Source organism: Ciconia boyciana, chromosome 1 (genome assembly GCF_034638445.1).
Source record: "Ciconia boyciana chromosome 1, ASM3463844v1, whole genome shotgun sequence".
Taxonomy (NCBI): Eukaryota; Metazoa; Chordata; class Aves; order Ciconiiformes; family Ciconiidae; genus Ciconia; species Ciconia boyciana.
In genome coordinates, this window is record NC_132934.1 from 72,503,554 (window position 1) to 72,525,210 (window position 21,657).

Genomic DNA, 21,657 nt, shown 5'->3' on the forward strand with positions numbered 1-21,657 from the left:
CAGCCATCACGACCAGATGCATCCATTACTACTGCACTGGTGGTTATCGCTTGAGCAGGATTACGGGAGATAAAGGTCAGGTTGGTGGGGGGGCAGCACACTGTCACAGCCATGAACTTGAGGATCCGTACCCATGTTCTTGTGGCTTCATCCTTTCCCAGTCTTGGCCCTGTCCTTGCTTAATTCCTCTCTGTTCCTCCTTCCTCAGTTCCCAAATGCAGTTTTGCTCTTTTAATATCTTCAGTCCCATTCAATGTCATGTCCCAGCCTCACCTTTTCTTACCTGTGGCTTAGTGTTCTTAGCTTTTCATTTATCCACTCTCTGTCTTTTTCCATGCACTTTTTCCAGGGCACTGCACCTGCTCTGTAATGACAGAACTGCAGGTGGAAAAGGAGCTACCTTGTGTTGCTGGAAGCAGCAAGTTTCCAGCCTTCCCTCCTGTGGGAGTCTCCATCCACTGCTACTGTAGCGTAGTTGTCCCTCCTTTGCAGCACAAGGCTTGGGTGGTCCTTAGCTCTGTAGAGTCCCTGTCAATCTCCTGTTCCTCCTCCTGGCTGCTCACCTCCTTCTGCAGCTCCTTCACCAGCAGCTTGGCACCACAGCCAGAGCACAGCTCCCACCAGCGAGGCCACTGCTGTCCCCAGCCCCAGGGAGAAGCACCAGACAAGCCCTGAAGCCAGAGACCTGGGCTTGCAGCATCCTTCCTCTGGAGCTCTGTGTGGGTCAAAGTCTTTACTGTCTACAGGGGCAGTTTCTGCACCCTATGATGAAGATTGCACCATGTAGTATGTCATCACTATTACTGTGTAGCCTTCAGTGAAGGTTCTGGGCTCCCTTTGCCCCCCTGCTGCAACAACTGCTGCAGGTTTACCTGCCTGCTGTGCTTTGCGAGCTGTGCTCCTGCTCCTGGCTGAAGAGGTCACCCACAAACACAGCAATGTCTCTCTGAGCTTGTTATGGCTTGAATTCCTCCTTCTGGAATGTAGGGGTACACAACATCCCAGATGCAAACTTCCTAGAGCCTTGTCAATATATCTTTTTGTAAAACTGTCTACCCTGATGTAAGTGTGATCAGGAATGGTTTGTTGTTGTTGTTGTTTTTTGGTTTTGTTTTGTGTTTTTTATGATTACATAATTTTGGGAGGCCGTTACTGTTACCAAGTTGTTCATAATTTCTAAATAGTGAACCTCTAACAGAAGTTCTTATTACTGTCTGCTGAGGTAAATTGTAAGGTAGGTGTCTAACCAAGGTGGAAAAAAAATGAACCAGTGGAGGTGCTATGCTTTCAGTGACTTTTGAAGGAGCTTTTTCAGCAGTCTTTAGAATCAGAGGGTGATGGACTACTAATTTGTATTGCTAAATTTAATTTCACTCTCTTATTTCAACCCTCGGGGTTATCTATTGTTTTTCCTGCCAGACATTTCAATTTTTCCCTCTATTGATGATGCCCCCTTATTATCTTTAAATTTCATAAGCACTCTCCTAATGCTTGTGCTATTGTGGTTAATGAAAATACTACATACAATGAGACCCAAGAGTGATGGTATCTATAAAAGGTTTGTACCTTCTGAGCTTTCAGTTCTGACACTGAGACCTCACCACTAGCCACCTCCCAACAGAACTTTCATCTTTTATACTCATCCAATCTTTTAAACTCTAACTAAAATTTCCCAGCCTGCATCTTTTAATGCATATTGCACTTCCTTGTCCAAAAAAACCCCTTAAATTTGGTTTATTATTTATTATTAATTTTTATAAATGTACATACTTGTATATAAGTTGTTATTAAAATGATAAAATACACCTTTTGTCATACCTCAGTTTCCTCTTCTGTGGCATGTCATTAGTTGCTTCTCTTTCTGAAGGGGTTTAAAGGTTGGTGTCTCAGCCGAGTCTTGTACATGTCTCTATGTACAACAGTAGAATGGGCTTGCAGATATAATAGTATTAAGCTCTTTCCTGGAGGTAATGTTCTGACTGAAGGGTACTATGGCAAACAGTCAAGGGGGTGCTTTGACCCAAAATAGTGGCTCAGACCTGTGCTCTCCAAGTTTAGAGAAAGTGTCTGAGGATTTTTCATGTTCAACAGAATACACTGGCTTCCTGTTATCAGTCTTAGGGACTTACCTGACAGGTTTATGGAATTTGAAGGGATCCTGAGCATCCTTCCAGGGCAGAAAGAGAGAAAATAAGGATTAAAACTCACTGCAGCATAAGCTTCATTTTGTCACCTCTCCCTTTTGTAAACTAAGCATACATCTTCTGCATTTAGAGTTATCTGTACTCTGACACTAGGTGAGTTTTGAAAGCTTTGTCTGGAATTCCTTATATTCTGCACAGAGGGGAAAAAATAATTGTTAAACCCAGGGTAGCTGTTGCTTTGTGACTTTGTGTTTTTCCTTTGAAAGCGTTTAGAGTGCAGTCAAAACGGGGTTATTTGTGCTTATTTGGAGCTCCATCAAGTCAGGGGAGGGATGATAAGGTATGAAAGTTAGTTCTCACGGAACTGAATGCAAGGCTAGCCTTATCCTCCTTCTGCTTCTGTTATCTAAATAACTGAGCTCTGTTTCTTCTGGTGTCATTTTGGTATTTTTAGGCTACAGGTTGGTCTATCGAGCTGGTTGAAGCAAATCAAGGAAGTAATGAAAACACAGTTGCTTTTTGCAATGCAGTGGAGAAGTAAGTAATGAAAAAAACTTTATACAGCCAACTATGACAGTTCAAATATTTATATTAATTGGATTGGTTATCCCTGGATTCCTGAACAGTGCCATAATTCCAGTATCTACTTAAATATGGAAATGCTCCTAATTTTGGTTTAAAGATTAAAATCCACAAAGGAATGTTAATTCCAAAAATATTTTCTCCTTTAGCTGTCCCCTTTATCAGTGGTAAGTATAGTTAACTCTTCAGTGTTGATGGTGTATACTGTGTGAAACTTAAGACCCATTTTCTGCCATTGTCTTGGACAATATTAGTGCCTGTGTAGCTCAGAGCAGGAAAAAAGAATTGGAGGAACTGACTGACTGAGAACAGAATTACTATGTACTGTCATGATGAAAAGTGAGACTTAGCAAGTGACAAAAACTCCCTTAATTGTTGCTCACTGTTAGAGTTAATAGTGTGGCTTAATGGGATAGAACTTTTTTTACTTTCCTAATCTTCCTCTTTGGAAGAAATTGTGTTGAAATCCAAGAGCACTAAGAAATACAAGTTTTTAGACCATCTGTGCAGATTCATTTTCCTTTGTAGATATTCACTGATCACACTATCAAGTTGTTAGCACAAATGCATGCTTTTTCCCATAGAAAAGTAGTTGGAAAATGGAATGCTGCTTGCTTTTTTAATTGGACTTTAATGAATTGACTGTATTCAAAGTCAGCCAAGCCTGCTTTTCTTAAAAGAAAAAAAAAAAAATCCAGTTTGATGTTGCCCTGAAATTAACAGTGAATATATTACATATTCATACGGGGTGGATGGTCAGCTTCAAAATGTACTCATTCACATGCGTCTCAGTTTTCTTTTTTTCCCACAGTTCATCAGTCTGAACCCCAAGCCAATTCTACTAACATCAGATGCATGAAGGCACATTCCACGTGACAGGTTTCCCTCTCAGATACTCAGATTTTTTTAATTTCCAAACATTCTACATTTAACTTTGCACTCTAATTATAGGAAAAGCTTCCTATTGATTTTTTTGTGAATAGATGAGTTTATTTACAGGGCTAAAAAGATTAATAGAATTAAGCCATTCCCATTTTGCAGTACCTTGTTTAGTGTGCATCACTAGCAAATGCTCTTAAAAAGAAAATAAGATCAACCTTTGCTTTTCTTCTATCAAATAAATGGGAAAGCATTCGTAGGACAAAATGTCACAGCAAACAAAAGACAAAAAAATGTCATAAATTTGCAAATAACTAACGTATTCAGTCTTGCCGAATGAGCATCCTTCCAGTGCCCAAAGAATCTCAATAACTGGCAGTTTTATATGGCAGAGGCAAGATGTATAATTCAAACTCTGTGTCATGCAGACTTGCACCTCCAGCATGTAGCTCAAATAGAAACCCATCATGTTTTTCTCTAGGTAATATTTGTACAGGTAGCAATCTATAATTGAAACATTTCATTGTACACAACTGTAAAGCATTTTTCAAAATCCCTTTATCAGGTTACTTCTACAATTATCGACATAGCTATAGTGAATGTTCATCCATGGGTGGCTTCAGAATACATCCTAAAGAGAGTTTGATATGAGAAGATGCCAAGCTGATAGTCTCAGGGTTCAGTGCTGCAAAATGCAGAGTTCCTCCATCTCCTACTGACCTCAAGGATGTGCTCTGCACTGCAGAGAAATACATAGCATTATGAAATGCTGTGAAATAACATATCCCTACAAATTTTAGTACTTTCTGCATATGTTGAGTTGTCGCAGCACAGAAAGCAAGTAGCACAAGATTTTCTTCATGTAATACTTGTGTAGTACTTCAGTTATGCCTTGGAAGACCTAACCTTTCAAAATTTTGCGATGAGCATGTTTTGCCCACCTGCTCAGGCCAGAATCCCTTTAATCACTTGAAAACAATAGATGGCCATAAGTGAGCAACACTTTCTGGAACTGAATGCATTTTTATCTGAAAAGCATAAAAAGCAAATTTCTGTCCCCACATTATCCTAAAATATAGGTAGTGTGGAGGTAGGGAAGGAGATGAGGTTCACTTTGTTTTGAAATGACTGCCAGTAAATTGAGGAGGTGATTCATGGCCCATGTGTGTACATAGCCCATTAATTTGATCCTGGAGAAAGGTAGTGAAGTTTCCAGTCTTATTCAGTCCTTGGCCTTCTTACAGAAACAGGTTACAAGAGTGAATTTGGTAATAGGGCAAAGCTTTATGTGTACCTTGCTCACAAAGAAAATAGACTGACATCAACTACGTAGGTCACCAAAGCAGCCTCTGTAGCATAATGATTTTTTTACTATGAGTATAAATCTATCTCGTACTGGAGGTATTGTCAAGCTCCATTTTCTCCTGCCCCACTGAAACATCATGCCCCCTGGCTTTTCATTATAAGAAATGGGCTGCTTCATTGGATTATTAATTTTGGAAACCTAGGCTTTTTTTACTTCTCATGCTCAAGAAATACATGGCATAAAAGAGTAGTTCATCCTGTTGTTTAAGGGACTTGGGTGGCAGCCCTGAGGCAGGAGGTAACATAGTAATGAACTTTGTGAGAGAACTATGGCTCAAAATACACTGTAATCAGAGACACTATAAAGTGCTGCCAACTCAGAAGCTACAAAATGCTTCTTGCACTAACAAACAAAAAAGAATGCAGTATGCTTAGTACAGGATGTTTGAGTTTAGCTACTAAAATATTCAGGCGAATTAGTGAAATGTAAAGCTTCAGCTGGTATAATATGTACCCTTACCTGCAGCTGCAAAGTATATTTGCTTAAAAAGCAAGTTTAATCTCAGCTGACAGGCGTAATACCTGTGACCAGTGTTCATTAGGAAATGGTACCTCAGGAGGAATTAGTTTCTGTGAGTCTTTGGTAATTGGAAGGAGGAGGGGCAATATATTTTATAGGTAATGATATATCAGAGGGACTCAATGACTGTAACAGTTATGGCTCTACATACATTTACATAAATGCCTAGGGTTTTAGTAATGAGGATTTCAGATTGGATTCTAGAGCACTGTGAAAATAGGGACTTAAGATTTTTGCATAGAGAGCATGTTCCTGTATTAATTTTGACCAGATGTCCTAGTCGCAGCTGTCTGTGCATGTGCTCTTAGTTAGTTTTATGTTAAAACTCTGTTATTTGAGCATCCTTGTTTCTACTGTGCTCAGTGTACACTGAAGTCTGTGTTTGAACTCCTTTTGGCTTCACTGAGGTCAAGCTCAGCAGTGATTCTGTGAAGTTCACGAAGATTTTACTGATGGTTTTCCTATTAAGTAAAAGATGTTAGTTATATGTATGGTATCTGATATGTAGTTATCTCACTAATGCATAAAAACAAAGTTTGAGTTGCTACCGTTTTCCCCTCTGCACAAAATTTTATTCCTAACAACTCACTATGTACTATTATTATAGGTATCTTGTAGAATTTTTGTTTTGCTCTTATAAGAGAGCTGAAATGCATACCTGTTTAGACATAATTTCATCACATGTTCTTTTCAGAATAAGAAATGCCTATCCTGCTTTTGACTTGAAGACAAACACTGGGAAAATCTGGAGTGTCGTGAGAAGGTTCCCAGACTGTATCCTTGGTGAATCAAAGTTCAGAATCAGTGTTTGGACAGATTCTTCACCATATCCTCTGCTTCTTACACAACATGGTAAGTGATTGAGGTGTCCATATTCTAAAAATGCATTTGTTATCCGGAAAGATACTTGGAGAACAAGGTTTATGTGGGTCTCAAGTGCATACTTTGTCAAACATTTTCAGCATATTTGCTGTAAAATTAAAATCACATTAAATATTAAACCTTGGTGATCTGTAGATATCTACTTTAGTAACAGTTGGGACCAATTCTGGCAGTCTGAGAATGGGCCAACATTCAGACTTTGATTTGGAAGGAATTTAAGCTTGTGCCTAATTTAAAGCGTAGGGGTAATCCCCATATAGGTGTGGAACTTTTCATAGCCTTGACTCTGTTTCTGAATGCAAGACTTAAGAGTCTGCAGTTGCTAAGGCTCCTCTGCAGCCAAGATTATGTACAAGTCAGGGAAAGTACATGTCAGTCATAAATGAAACAGGAGAAATTCCAACTGGGTATAAAGAAAAGGAGAATAATTAAGAATTGGAACAGTTTGCCCATGGAGGTTGTGAAGTCTCCGTCCTTGGAGGTTTTTAAGATCTTACAGGACAAAACCGTGAACAAACTGGCCTGAATTCAGTGTTGACCCTCCTTTGGGAAGGAGGCTGGATGTAGATGGACCTACTGAGATCCTTCCCAACCTGAATTATTCTCTCACTAGTGACTGTGGGAAGCTACCACTGCTCCAGTGCATCCTGTATCTGTGGTGAATGGGAGAATATTTGATTCCAGCTCTGGTAATTTTTGCCTCTTAAGCCACATAAGCAAAAATGAAATACATTTAAAATAAATCCCCCCCCCCTTCCTGTGCAGCTTCATTAAGTGATAAACTTTTTTATGAATCTTTTCTTCAGTTGTCAAGGAATTATTTGGCTGTAACAGGCTAAGTATTAGTTTGTTCGATGGGTTGAAAGCTGAAAATCCAAAGCTCTACAGAATTTTAGTCAACATATATTAAAAAATACATCTTCAAAATACAATAGCCAAGACTTCCACTTTTATTCATACAAGTTTGGTTACTTGTATTTGGAGCATCTAAATATTTATTGGAAAGCCAGGCAAAGTAGTAGGTTGAATCATCTTGAATCAATATTTTTTGGATTCCATGAAACAAAGGGCCAAAGATCTCTGGATGCTTGGACCAGAAGGTAGTATTTCCAGCACTTCCATCAGCTAGGCAAGGGTTCACTGTAATGCAGAAGTCTGAACTACTGACAAATTTTTTATCATATAGCATTGTTTACCTTACAGATTGTTCGATTTTTAGTCTGCATAACTTAACAAAAATGCTTTAGGAGGCCCAGCTAAAACTGAAGGGGATATAAGAAACAGTCCCTATCCTAAACTTGCTTACAGGCGAAGTAAACAATAAGATACATTCAAAGAGGGGAGGCAGGGAGGGAGTACACTTTTTTGCCCCATCTAACATAAAGAGCATAAAGAATCGTTCAGTCATGCAAAAAATTTTGCAGAGCAAGGAAAAGAAAATGAATCTGTGGAGTGCAAATGAATGATACGAGCAAGTTTCAGGATTTTTTCCAATGAGTGACCTGAAAAAGTACACATTACAATTTTAATTCAAGATTCTGTACCATTCTCCTTTTTCTGGTGTGCATAAATTTTGAAAATAAGCACTGTATTTTACATGTCAAACCAGCTATGAGGAGGTGCTTAGAACAGTGAGTTGTCAAAGGGCTAGACATTTAAAACTAGTACAACTGGTAGAAAACATTTAATCAAAGTAACTTTCTGAGCAAAAGAAAAATGGCTTTGCAAAGAAAATGAAAATTTTCAGAAGGAACTTTTGAATCCATTGACATATTAGGTTTTCCCTGGGGAAAACCAAACCAAAACAAAACCCAAGCTATCTATGGTAATCAACTCTGTTTTCTTTCAGCTTTGTTTTTGTCACAGCCCCCACTCCTAAAAAAAGGTCAGCTGTCCTCTGAAGTTTTTTTCAGTATCACATTCCCTTAAACTGCCCTGCAAAAACAATTTTGCATTTCTAGGTTTGTTCTAAAATGATAGCATAGCAACTCTGGACCAGATTTGCCAGTATGAATTGGCTGCTCTGGGCAACTGGGTAATTCAGAACACCATTAAACCCAATGAAACTGGTTGGTTAGGCTCAGTTTGAACCAGTTGTCTGAACTTGGAACAGTGTAAATTACTCAACACACAAGTCTGGGTTACATATTTAGTTTCTGGGGATTTGTATTTAACTGTAGGTAGTTTCCATTTTTTTATATTAGAAAGTTCACTTACGACTTGTAGTAAGAGCTCTTAACCGATGCTTATTTTGAAGCAATAAAGAAATACCATGAATGAAAAATTGAAAGAAAAATCTACTTTGGCTTTTCTGTTATCAGTTACAGACAATGTGATTGCCTGAGAATTATGGAGGAAGTCCAGACTTTATTTTGCATTGCAAAACCATCTCAGTACATTATAGTGAAAAGTTTTCATATGGAGTCAGATATTTTTTCTGCCAAAGACAAGTATCTCAGACTTGAAGCATCAGTGCTGGTGGAGTATGCCCTGCATGCCTGTAAAGACCAAACTTATCAGACATGTTTGCAATTTCACTGCCAGATTATGCAGCTATTCTTTTCCATGTTTTGATCAGTTCTTCTAAAATGGACAGAGAGTAGGTATATTGGCAGGGTTGGAAAACGGCTTAAAAAGCTGAAGTAGCGCTGGAGAACATTCTCAAGATGCTAGAATACTTCTGAACAGCAGATTGTATGAACTGACATAGAACTTCTTAATTTGTATGCATTATATGTAATATTATATATATAATAATATATAATATATACTATTATAATGTCACTATACATAACATTAAATAATATTAATATATCACAGATATAATAAAATACATATGAGCATTAATTTACTTCTTGGTTATGGCTGAAAAGGTATGCACAGCAGAAACAATAGCAAGTAAAATTCTGGAGCCTTCTTGTGTCATGAGTGGCAACAGAGTCAACTTTTGCATCAGGCCATGTTTGCACATGGGAAATGTACCAAAATATTTATCAGGAAAATGGAAAAAAAAAAAAAAAAAAAAAATAAAAATTTGCCATTTGTCTCTTTGTTTCTGCTTGGGAAAGTTGCTCAGCTGTTAATTCCAGCTACCTAGCAAATTGCTAATTTCCTCTAAATGGACATAGATTCTGTGAGTTGTTGTAGAGTATTTGAAGCAAAATTAAAAAAAAAAAAATCAGGTGTGGCTTGTTCTAATTCCTCTTGATGGAGCTAGTCTGCAGCAGTAGTTAGGAATTACAAAGAAATTCTTATTTTCTTTGCTCAAGTATCTAGCCTGGAATTCTCTAGCAAGCTACTATTAATTTTTCTTGCTATCTTTATTTACAGCTGGCTGTATTACTCATGACTTAATTGTAGAGATCCTCCATTGCACAAATCAATACCCAGTCCAGGAGGAATGCCTTCTAAGTGTTTGTGGGTCTGATGAATTCTTACAAAAGTAAGTATCTCATTAAGAGACCGTATTGAGTATGTTTTGTGTAATATAAGCTGTGCATTTAATGCACTCAGTTTACGTGCCATGTAAATAGAAACATAGGGAGAGTTAGAGTATTATGTTCCAAACACTTAATGTATAGTTTCTGGAACTCCTGGAACACATGGTACTTATGTTCTACAGAGATGATGGTGTACTCTTAAGTGCAAGGATTCAAATCCTGGCTCCTTTATATAAGCTTTGTGAAGCCTTGAATATTTTATTTCACTCCATTGTCCTCTAGTCTTTCTCATCCGTAATACAAAGATGCTACTACTTCCAGTATCTCATAGGAGTCTTTTAAGCATGAGGGGGTATGCATATCCTCAAAGGGGGAAATCACCAAAGAGAGAAGAAACGGTATTATACATCTGCATAGCAGGTGATTTTTCTTCATATCCAGTTGCAACAGTAGTAAAGCAAATGAAGTCAGCACTTTGGTGCTGACTGCAAGTTAAAAAAAAACACATTATACATACAAACAGGTCTTTCTGAATGTGTGTAGTCTACAAATAAGGAAGTAAATGGTCTGATTCACATTCTTTCAAGTAAACTCTTGTGGTGGTTGAAAACACTACTGAACATGGCTAGTTGTTTCTTGCCCTCTGGCAGCTTAAATTCAGCTGTCAGCAAAAGTGAGCAGATTTTGTGTTGAAGCAGCTGAAGTGCAGGCTCTTGTCAGCTGTGCTGTAGGGTCGGTGACTTTCAGCAGAAGGGGAGAAGCTGGCAGTTCTCTGTGGTAACATGTTAAGCTGGCGCTGCAGGAATCACAGCTCCTCTGTTAGAGATGTAAAAAGTGTTAGATAAAATAGTATATGCCTATAATTGAAAGGGAAATTTTTAGAAACAGTCGTATTTGCAGTATAGTGTAAAGATTACCTGAACTAGCCCAAAGCAAGTCAGCTTGATTAATGAAAGTAATGTAGTTGTGAGAGCAAGTGTCACACTGTGTAAATTAGCTTTGCTCTATAGCCAGCTTGGACAATTCTAATCTTACACAGGTCAAATGTTCAGATGTTTATGGTGAATTATGCTTTGCAACTAAAGATGGAGACTTCGACATTTCTGAGCCAACTCTTGTTCAAACCTCCATAAAGCAGGAGCTGGTACAGCAGAGCACTGTGCAAAGCATTACAATACTGGAACCGCTGAGCAGAGACTCAGGTCATACACAGATCTGTTAATTACATAAGGAGGCCAGGGCTTTTTTTTATTTTCAAGGCTATTTTTTATTTTTTTATTTTATTTTTATTTTTATCTTCTCATTTCAAACTAATTGCTAAAGAAAATGGAAATAATGAGTCATTGTATTGAGGGTGAGCTCAGTGCGTTTCAGTACACTGTACAGTATGTTCTAAACAGTTTTATTTTCACTGTTGGGAAGAAAGCATCAATGGTGGACTGTTTAAATTCCTGCACTTGCAGAATCTCTGCACGTCTCATTAGCAGTGAAACAAGGTCAATAATGTTCTCAGCTTTTTTGCTTTGCTTCTTCACTGTCATGCAGAAAGCACTGAGTTGCACTTCTGGCCTCAGCAGCTTGTAATTCTATACTATGCCTTACTTTCACCTCCCTTTCTTCTGCCTTCTCATCAGAGTCCTGTATCTGAAATTTGAAACCCCAGACTATGATGATCCCTTGGGTAGCTTAACGCGGCCTGTAGAGTTGCCTTAGGGTGAAATTTTTCCCATGTTTGGGCTATCTTTTAGTGCAAATTGCTTTCCTCGCCATGTTGCTAACAGAGTGATTTGATGTACTTGTGCAGAATTCTTCCCCAGAAGAGTATTTGGAAATCATTCAGGGATGAGTTCCAGTAGAAGTTCCCCAAGTTATAAGACAGCAAAGGGAATACTCGGCTGCTCCTGCTTTATTGTAATCCAGAAAAAACTAAAGTGAAGCCAAAGCAGTGACATGATTAATTGTTCTCAGACCAGAGTGGTTTAGTGAACCAGACAACATTGTGAAGATCTGTCAAAAGCTCTCATTTACTATTATATTGGACTGTATTATTAAGCACTTCACCTTGCCTCCTGCAGAAGCACCTGAAAGACTTGATGACTTCTGGAATCCGTTTAACTTTGAATGAGATGGGGAAAAAATACTTGTGTGCTGATGATCATTACACGCGGCACCACAAGATTTCATCATCCATTATTCCCTTCCTAAGGAGATATCCTTGAGGTCACATCCTATCTGATTCACAAGTAGAATATCAGATTTCAAATATCCAAATTTAAAAAAAAACAGAAGGCTGTGTATAGGTTGCAGGTCAGTCCATAACTAATAGAGCCATCTGTGAAATTCTGATTTGGAAATCTCATTTGGTTTCTAGTCTTCAAGTTCATTTTGTTTACTGATCAGAAATCCTGGCCTTGCCTCAACCTGCAGGACTTCTTTTTCTTCCTATGCTTCCTTTTCCTACAAGTTTTTCTTATGGTGCCTGTAGAAGCTATCAGGATTCATTGCTACCTTGTCGCTGCCCCTTCTGTCATCACAAGGTGTACGTTACTTACATCCCTAGTTGATTTGCTGCAGTTCCTTTTTTTAGATGTTCAGTGTAAGCGCATCTGGAGGCAGAATCCTGTCTGAAAGACAGAGACTCCTTGAAAGAAGAAAGGAGTAAAACCCTATCTGTGTCATCAATTTTTACCACTATTCACGGAATTTCTGATTTTTCATATGTATCCATGGACCCTCCTTCTCTGGGTTTCCCAGCTGTGGGTGTGCTCTCAACTCCCTTACACTTGTCCTATTTGTGATCATCTTTATTTCTTGGAGGGCCATCTGCTGTTTCTAAAAATTCTTCGCTTTATCATCCCGTCATCCAAACCTTCTACATCTACCTTTAAATCTTGCTCTCACGGTTTCCTGTCTTTCCTTAGATTTAGAATGGGTGCCCCTAAAATGATGCCCTTCATGAAAGATGTTATAAAAAAAATAAATTAAATTGGGGTTAAGCAGCTTGTGTCAAATAACTCCTAGGTCTCAATGCCAGCAGCAAGCCAAAACCAGCCATTCTCATGTGACAGCAATGAATCAATCCTCCGTTTAGACTTTTTTGCCTTTAGAGCTACAGGCCACAAGCTCAGAGCATCCTGAAATGCCTAATAAAACAAAGCACATGGCTGTATATAAGAATATAGGGCTCTCTTTTTTTAAAATATTTTTTTATTTTTTATTGATCTGTCTGTTAGCAAGAGGTTGCAATAATGCAGACCCAGCAAAGGAATGTAGTCCAAGGATACTTATAAGCTTTATTTCTAAACATGCCTTTTTTTTTTTCCCCCCAAAGGCATTGGATTTTTTAAAGGATCTTTTCATATGTATTTTTAATTCCATCCACACTCTACCATAGTGTAATTTGCACAGTTAACTTACTGCTTTTGCAATTTAGCCAACATAGTGAGCAGGGGTATGGAATAGAAAAGACTAAATGCTTATCATTTATGCTCACATGCTTGCCTGTGACCTTATAGATGACATTTTTTTGCCTTACTAATTCTATTCTCTGAGAATTGAGATCTAAATAAGAATTGGTTTTCACTCAAAGTGAAGTTTAAGCTATTAATTATACACTGGCCAGAGTTATATTCATGCAGATTGGGATCATAAGAAGCAAGCACCTTTTGGATGAATATGTTCTTTGTAAAAAATAAACTTCATTTTCTCTTGTCACCGCAGATTAAATTTCTCATTCAGAGATGCTGCTCAGCTTAGTCCTTTAAAAAAAAAAAAAAGAGTCTGATTGAACTGCATTAGGATTTGGAGCTTACGGTACATCAGAGAACCTTGCTGTGCGGAAGCAAAATCATCTAGCAGTGAGGGATTCTCAAGAGACTGAGGGATTTTTGCCTTTCTCTGCTTCTGTTATATTGTGAGACCACAGGCAAGTCACTTTACTTTGACCAGTTCATTACCATGTCTCTTAAAGACAAAGACTGCCTTTTGCTTTATGACTTTTGTCATGGCATTCTCATCAAAGGTGTATTCTCCACATAGTAATTCTAGCAAATAATAGGGGGAAACTGTTGAGTTAATAATGTTGTAGAATTTTTATTTGTGTTTCCTTTACAGAGCTCAGGGCGCTGTAAACCAGTTACTAATAATCATGCTGTCCTCCAAAGAGGGCTATATTAATTTTATCTTAATAGTACAGGTATAGTAGGAGATCTGCATAGTGTGTTACAGCCTGGGGTGTGGCTAAAAACTAGTCTGTCAATCTATGGCAGAGCTAAACCTCTGTTTCTTGTAGTTCACTTTTCATCTAGACCAGACCAGGTTTCCACATTATTTTATTGAGGCATTAATCCATTTTGTCTAGTCTCTTGTGTTACAACACCTGTCAAAACTTTTCTCTTTGTATTTGTGCAAATAAAATCCACTCATGAAGTCAACTGTATGGCCAGTACTTCTGATTGCAATGTTTCAGGCAGCATTGCTATGTCAATAAAGGATTTGATGATGTATACTATGTGCCTGACATAGCAGAGCTAACACAAACCAGTAGAGTAAATGTAGTTATAACCACAAAATTCAACTTCTGTTGGTGTAGCTTTGCCTGGAAGCATGATGACATGGAATAGTTATACTGGCAAAAGATAGTTTTTATACATGTGTGGTACAAAATTGTAACTACAGAGGAGGGTATAGCTATGTCAATTTACACTAGCAGAAAGCTCCTCTGTATTGGTATAGCTATACCAATTTCTGTCATTGGCTTGGTGTAATGTTAGCATTGCAATAGGAATCTGTGTACTGGAGGAATCAGGAAAAAGTGACTCGGGACTCACAGATGTGTTTCTTTGTAAGTTTCTTGTTACTACGCCTGTCCTAAGGTTGAAGGTAAGGCAGAATGGAAAAATCAGGAATAATGGTGGGGTAAAAGGTAAAAACCAGGTGTGAGGCAGTTCTAAAGGATGCAAGGATCATAGGAGAGTTCATCATTAGAGTCAGGAGGCAGACGTGACTAGGTGAAATGAGGAGAGGAAGAAGTTTAAAGAAAGCCATGAGTAGGCACAACACAGATATCAGCTGAGGAGCAACAGAAGAGAATCTATGCATTGGCACAGTCCCAGGAACCAGGAATCAGTTGCTTGGACTTTTGCTTGTAAAGGGATTTGAGAAGGGTTGGAACATAACAGTGATATGCTTTCCACCAGTACAGGTATTTCACTGTATTGGGGTTAACTTCTCTCACTCTTACATCTGTACTTTATGCTCTTAAAATAAAGGAATTTTGCAAATGTATGGAAGTGTTCTCAGAGGACCTTGCTTTAGGTATTTGTTATGTCAGATGGAAATGAGTTTGTCCTCTGTGAACTTTAATGTATTTGTTTAAAAAAAAAAAAATCCTATATCTACTTTTACACCTTTTGTGACCTCTAATGGAGAGTATGTATTTTACTTAACTATGGTGTAGTGTAGGTGCAAAACATTTACAAGATATATGAATTCCCTGTAATTGTGCTGAATGGCAATTATGTACAGCACATTTATTTAAGTTTAACCATTCATTTGTGCTAGAGACCTCTGCTGCCATGTTGAGATATGAGTCTCTCCCCTAAGTCACACTTTCCATGATTTATTCATAGGGCGAGTGTTTTTTTGGAACTAAATGCAGTCAGTTTTATTCAGACATTCCATCAAAAAGCCCTTTTAGGTAGAAAGAAACACAGTTTACATCGGAAGTCTGAGTTTTCCATGGCACTTGGCAAACCAGAAAAGAAACATCTTTCCTTCATGGCCCAGGGAGTTCTGAAGCAACTTACTGTACTGTAAATCTGTATAAATACGGAATATCTCTTTTGGCGCTTGTGTGGCTGGATGCTTGAAAAATGCAACATGATTTGAATTGAACATGCACTAGAGTTGTAACTGATGATGCATATTAGCTTGTTTTGGTGATGAATTTGCCTTTGCAAAAGTCAGTGTCATTTTTCCTACCCATTAATCCCAAAGGACTTTTTTAAAATGTAAAAAGATGTTTGCCTTAACTCTGAAATAATTTTTGCATTATTTCACCTGATTAAAACAAAAAGTGGAAAGGAAACACTGAAATTATTTTTGTTCCGAGTAATTTTAAGAGAGTGATAAACTAAGGCTGTATTATATCTTAGAAGAAGTTGCCAAGAGTGGTAAGTGGACTAGAAGCTACTCTGAAGAGGCAAATAAGAATAAGGAATTTCCATCATTGGGGGCTAGAGCATCCTTGACCAGCAGAGTGGTTTGTAGGAAACACTCCAGCTGAGTGAGTAGAGCTCTGCAGCTGACCTTAGCTGGCATATGATTTGAGAAGGAGGAAGACCAACTCACAGTTTCTTTTACCATCTCTGTGAGCTGCACGGTGTGAGAACTTTGATTTCTTTGAGACTCAAGGACCACCTGTCTTAATGTATCTGATTTTCAAACTTATAGTTAATATGTGATTTTTCAAGTTGGGTATCAAACACTGCAAGTCATTCTGCAATGGTGCATTCATAACCAAGATACTTTGTATGAATTGCACTAATTTGGGTTTGAAGAATATGCATGAATAATCTCAAGGTTTGGGAGCACATGCAGTTTGTTTAGGATATTTTTTCTCTGTTTCGTTGTTGTTCTGTTACAGAACTTAATGGTCAAAGATACAACTAAGCAATTCTTCTTAAATTGTTTCACCAGAAAATATGCCAGAACCAAACCCTATCAGTTTTTACAGTAGGTGCCAAGTACAGGTTTTATATTATTCAATTAGCTTTGCACTTAAAAGCACCGGTGGACTAAATTCTAGGAGAAGGAGAGAGGAAAAAAAGAAGGAAGTGGCAAGCAGAGATAACCATTTGTGGTTTGTTGTTTGTGTTTTTTTTCTCTCCCAAAATGCAGTAATCGTACTTTGGGCAGCCATGAAAGTCTTCACAAAGCAACCACCTGCATTCAGCTTCGACTACACAACACTAGTAATTTGAAGCAAAGTTTAGCTCGAACGGTATGTTGTCTTTTTTTCCTTCTCTTTCTTTCAGCATTCCTGAAGGAATAAAATTCCACAAATCCTTTTCTGTAGCAACCTGCAGTAATAATCAGAGAGATTGTTTGATTTCCTGAGAATGCATATTTTACTGTTGAACTCCAGTTGAAACATACTGGGGAACATCTCTGCTTTGCTCCTGTGCTTGTATCTAGTGTGTTACTGTAGAGGACACACAACTACAAAAAGACCAAAGGTTACCTTTTTAGAAAAAATTCAGTTTTGTCAGAATTTAATGCTATTTATTTCAGATGGTCAGAGAATTCTTATTTTTGATTGGCCTTTCTATGTTTTGAAATATAACAAGGACAAAACCACTCAAAGTACTGTGTAAAATGAATTAGATACGGATTCTTGTCATTATCACTGAAAACCACGGCAGGCTGATAAAAGCCAGAATCACAGTTGGTGTGTTTGTGCATGTGTGATGCCTATGTACGTGTGTGTATGTGCTTGTTTGTAGACATGCAGAAATGTTGTCTGTAAGGACAGGTAGTCCTTACAGAAAACATTGTTTTATCACCATATTAAATCCAGGGAGATTCCTATTCAGATTATTTGAGTTTAAGCAACCTTGCAGTGGTTTAGTGGGTTTTAATGACACTGGCCTATGCTACTAAATGTGAGCTTTATTCCCAGTGGACCACCTTGAATTACTTCCAACCCAAAGTTTGCAGTACAGCAGAAGCTTTGTTCTCAGCAGTGTTCACTGGCAGTGTGTTGACTTTGTTCACAGATAGTACCAATTACCTGCTTTGCATAGGTATGCTATCAGCCCGAGTCTGTCAATATATGGGTCAGATGGCAGATTTCTAACAAAAAAGGGTAGTGGCTTTCTTTTCATTTCTGTTATGTGTCACCATGTGAAACATCCAGTTCAACACAATATGTTACCTGCAGCATTAAAGGAGGACTATAATGAGGCCAAAAAAAAAAAATAAATATATTTTTAAAATTTTAAGCAGCTTATAGATAAAAGCAGAATAATTTAATGCTGATATGTACAATCCTGGCTTAAATTATTGGCATTCTTCACTGCCAATATTATTAACTTAATTTTTATTTTTTAAAAAACATTGATTCTTCTTGATATAGCATTGTCCAAAAGAAAGTTAATTAGAAAACATGGAAGCTTTCATCACCAGGTCACTTCTTCAAATCTGATTCAGATCAATGAATTGCCAACTGCTTGCTCTCAGTCTAGAGAAAATAAATTGATGTTTGAATATATCTTCAGAAGGGGGTGAACAAGTGTCTATCTCCTGTCCTTTCTCACCCCATCCCTATATCACAGCAGGAAAAAGAACACATCCAGTGACCACTGGAATGAGTTTTGTCTTGGGAAAGTATCTGTGGTACCTTGTTGTCATTTAACTGCAAGTTGTGAGATTGGGGCAGGAATCACCATGTGATTTCCATTGTCTGCATTAAACAGCGATTAGATGGTCATCATAATCATTTCTGGTGTTAGATCTGTGACAAGACATCCTGTGTTAGAAGATGAAAAACTTCATTTTTCCATATAGTGCTGCCAAAGAAGGGCTTGAGAAGAGTGGAATGTTGGATATTAGATATAATTATAGACACACGTTAAGTATGTGTAATGGTGGAAAAATTATTTACCTATTTAGGTCAGCATCTCTATCTTTTAAATGGAATAATATATTATTGACCCTTCTACTGGGCAGTTGCAGGTTTCCAACATTTTCTGGCCTGAGAAATCAGTGATATGAATTAGAATTTTGATACGAATGCGTTTTGCTACTTATTTGTATATAGCATGTGGTGAAAGTATTTTTTACATGCATATACTGAAAAGAGGGAGCCTTATACAACTTCCTGACAATCTCTTCTTCAAAATTCCAAGCCAATGATTGATTCTCTACAAGTTACTCTGTCTTCAAACAGCAAAACTAAAATATGGAGCAAATTACCTATTTGCTGTATATAGATCTGCTGTTACTATAGATCTTCAAAATTATCTGCTTTGGAACCTAATGATATGTTTAGAAGTCTCTTCTGAAGCTCTAAAGCTTGTTTGTGTGCTAAGGAAGCAAAACTCTATACCAATGCCATCTGGAGACTGCCTTCATGTTTCTTGCTTACCTTACATAACACTGTTGAAATTGGGATGCATAGTTAAAAATACCTGCCTGTACATGCAAATTACTATTATTTTACTATTATGCTTAATAACCAAAATAAGTGGATACTGATAGTGCAACTAATGTTTTTTAAACTTTTTTTAAGCTTACGGACTTTGGCCAATAACTAAATGTTCACAATTCTTTCGTGAATTCAGCTGAAAACCATATTTTTTTAAGGTGAACACTTGCTTCCTTTCCTTTTGTGGGAAGCTGGCATTCTGTTATGAAGTATTCAAAAAGAGGAAATTGTCTTGAACTGAGCACTTATAAGCAAGAAATTTGGTCTGGGGCTTTACATGGAATCGCAGCTCTTTCAGCCAGTGGATGACCTTTAATTTGATTTTGTTTTTTTGAAACATGGGATCGATCAGCCTTAACACTCTTGAACAAAAGTCTTTTAAGACCCGAGTTTTCAATGTGCTAGATTCCTACTAAACTTCCAAATAAAACTTATACAGAGAACGTAAGGTTATCTTTATGATATAGAAACATATTGAAGCTCAGTTTTATACCATCTAGCCAGACAAAGAGCTTCTGTTGACAGGAGTGGGAATTCTACACTTTGCAGATTTTTTTCTCCACACGTCGAAATCTTGAGAATGACAACGAATGTGGAGAAAATCCAATAGTCTTGTAAAATGGTGGCCCAGTGTACATGGGTTACAATAATACTGAATAATGACTGCTAGATTTGTTTTGACTATACACCTGTCCTACTCTGGATTTTAATCTAGGTGGTCTTTAAGAGGCAACTCTTAACCACAAACTCCACAAGTTGTAGTGGTTCAGAAACATTAAATTCCTAGTGGCTGGGTGGTGTTTAGGAAGAAATGTGCAGTGGAACAGTATAGAAGCAGAAACCTTTATCCAGATACCATTTCCAGGGAGTGCTCTGCATATCCAAGAGACTCATTTTTTCACAGTTGTCCCCCCACACTGATTATCTAGGTAAAGCATGAATATCTGCAGTGGAGAAGCAGCAAAAGAACACTTACAAGTTTCTAACAAGAGTCTCACTTGCTTCCAGAAAGGGATTTTTGGACTAAAGCAGTCAGCAAGCGATATTTCCTGAAAGTTCAGAAACATTGTTGTTGTCATATATGCAAGTGTTAATGGTGTTAACATTTTACTAGACATAATGAGTTAAGTGTTAACATTCTGAGCATAATCACAGACGAGAAAAGTCAGTGGTCCATCATGATAAGGTGGGTTTTTTCCATTATTTAAATGTTTGTGACTTTTTAGAGGGATTGTGTAGTACCTCAAATAGAAGGGAGCCTTTTTTTGTGTTTAAGTATCCCTTGAAATTGTGCTACTGTGAAATGCTTCATGTTCTATTAATATCCTCAAAATCTCCTTCAACTTTGTTGCAGTTTGACAGGTCTAAATAGGGTTTAATAAACTGCAATGCACTGTGAAGGCCAGCAGCAGAGACCAAGCATCTCTTGACGTTTCACACGTCAGAAGTGGTTACAATTACCAGGTAGAATGATTACAAACAAACAAAAACAGTCTTTCAGGCAGGTAACTAACAAGCTTGAAAGACAAATTAGCAGTGTTCAGGCCATTAGAAAACATTTATTGTCTCAAAGAATTTGTGGAACTGTAATTAATAACCTACAATAGGGTTTAACCAGGAAGAGTGACATTTTAAGATTTCTTAAAGTGAATTATTGATCACCCCTTTACGGTAACTGAAACAGCTCTGAAAGCTTCAGGCCATGAAGTTACTTCAGGTTACTAATAATAGCAAAGAACATGAGCAGCTCTTGAGCTGGCATAAGTCATAGACGCAGAGTTTTCCTCCAGCTGCAGGGCATGCTTGTGGCAGAGCACTCGTATCGGAAAGGAGAGGTTCTGCTCACAGGCAGGAGCACTGGCAAGTCTGACAGGACCAGATGAAACCTAATGGAGGAGACACAGACTATGGTGCATTCTGGACCCAGTTCTGTAGATCTCTTTGGGTCTACTGAAACCTGCCCCAGCCACACTGAATTCAAGGATCTGAGGTACTCGACACTGAGCTCAGTCAATTTTGCTGTTGCTGTTCTCTGAAACTTGCGGCTTTGGTCGTAAAATGTATTTGAAAGTCACAGACTTAGAGGCAGTTTATGGAAAATAAATTTCCCTCCCTCAGAATTCATATAAAAAGATGTGAAAATAGTGTGCTTTCTTTTAAAAAAAAAAGCGCAAACTTTGAGACTTTTAAGATTCTTCAGCTATCTCAGACAGTTATGTACATATGCAGCTACTGTTTATTTTTGTGAGTTAATCTGTGCTCACTTGTGGGGAGAATTTGACCTGTGAGCTATAGGATCCTTCCAAATTTATATTTTAGAATATGTTATTTTATAGAAATCTCCATTAAGGTTGTAGTTGAACTAGCGTCACAGAAACATATTCATATCTTGACAGCCCTTCTATGTAATAATCACCCATATGTATTCAGGTGCTAAATAATTCACATACACCCACCTTTTGCCCTAGTCCATCAGATCCCCTTAAGCTTCTGGGTTCCTATCAATCACACATACCTAATTTCTCTCTAAGCTTCAGGGCTCCCTCCTTCAGTCTGTGTCACATTGTTTCCAAGTTCATCCCTCCCTGTCCTCTAGTCCTGTCAGTGTATGAGATCAAGGAGGAAGTTTGTCATTTA

General features: G+C 37.9%; 1 protein-coding gene across 1 annotated transcript in view; it reads left to right on the forward strand.

Annotated features, from left to right (window-relative positions):
- PIK3C2G (phosphatidylinositol-4-phosphate 3-kinase catalytic subunit type 2 gamma) overlaps positions 1-21,657 on the forward strand; it is a 252,077-nt gene that overhangs the window by 49,057 nt on the left and 181,363 nt on the right. Inside the window, exons 5-8 of the mRNA XM_072849919.1 lie at positions 2,599-2,681; positions 6,185-6,342; positions 9,703-9,814; positions 16,713-16,815. Of these exons, the coding sequence (XP_072706020.1) occupies positions 2,599-2,681; positions 6,185-6,342; positions 9,703-9,814; positions 16,713-16,815 (456 nt within the window). The remainder of the gene's footprint in view (positions 1-2,598; positions 2,682-6,184; positions 6,343-9,702; positions 9,815-16,712; positions 16,816-21,657) is intronic.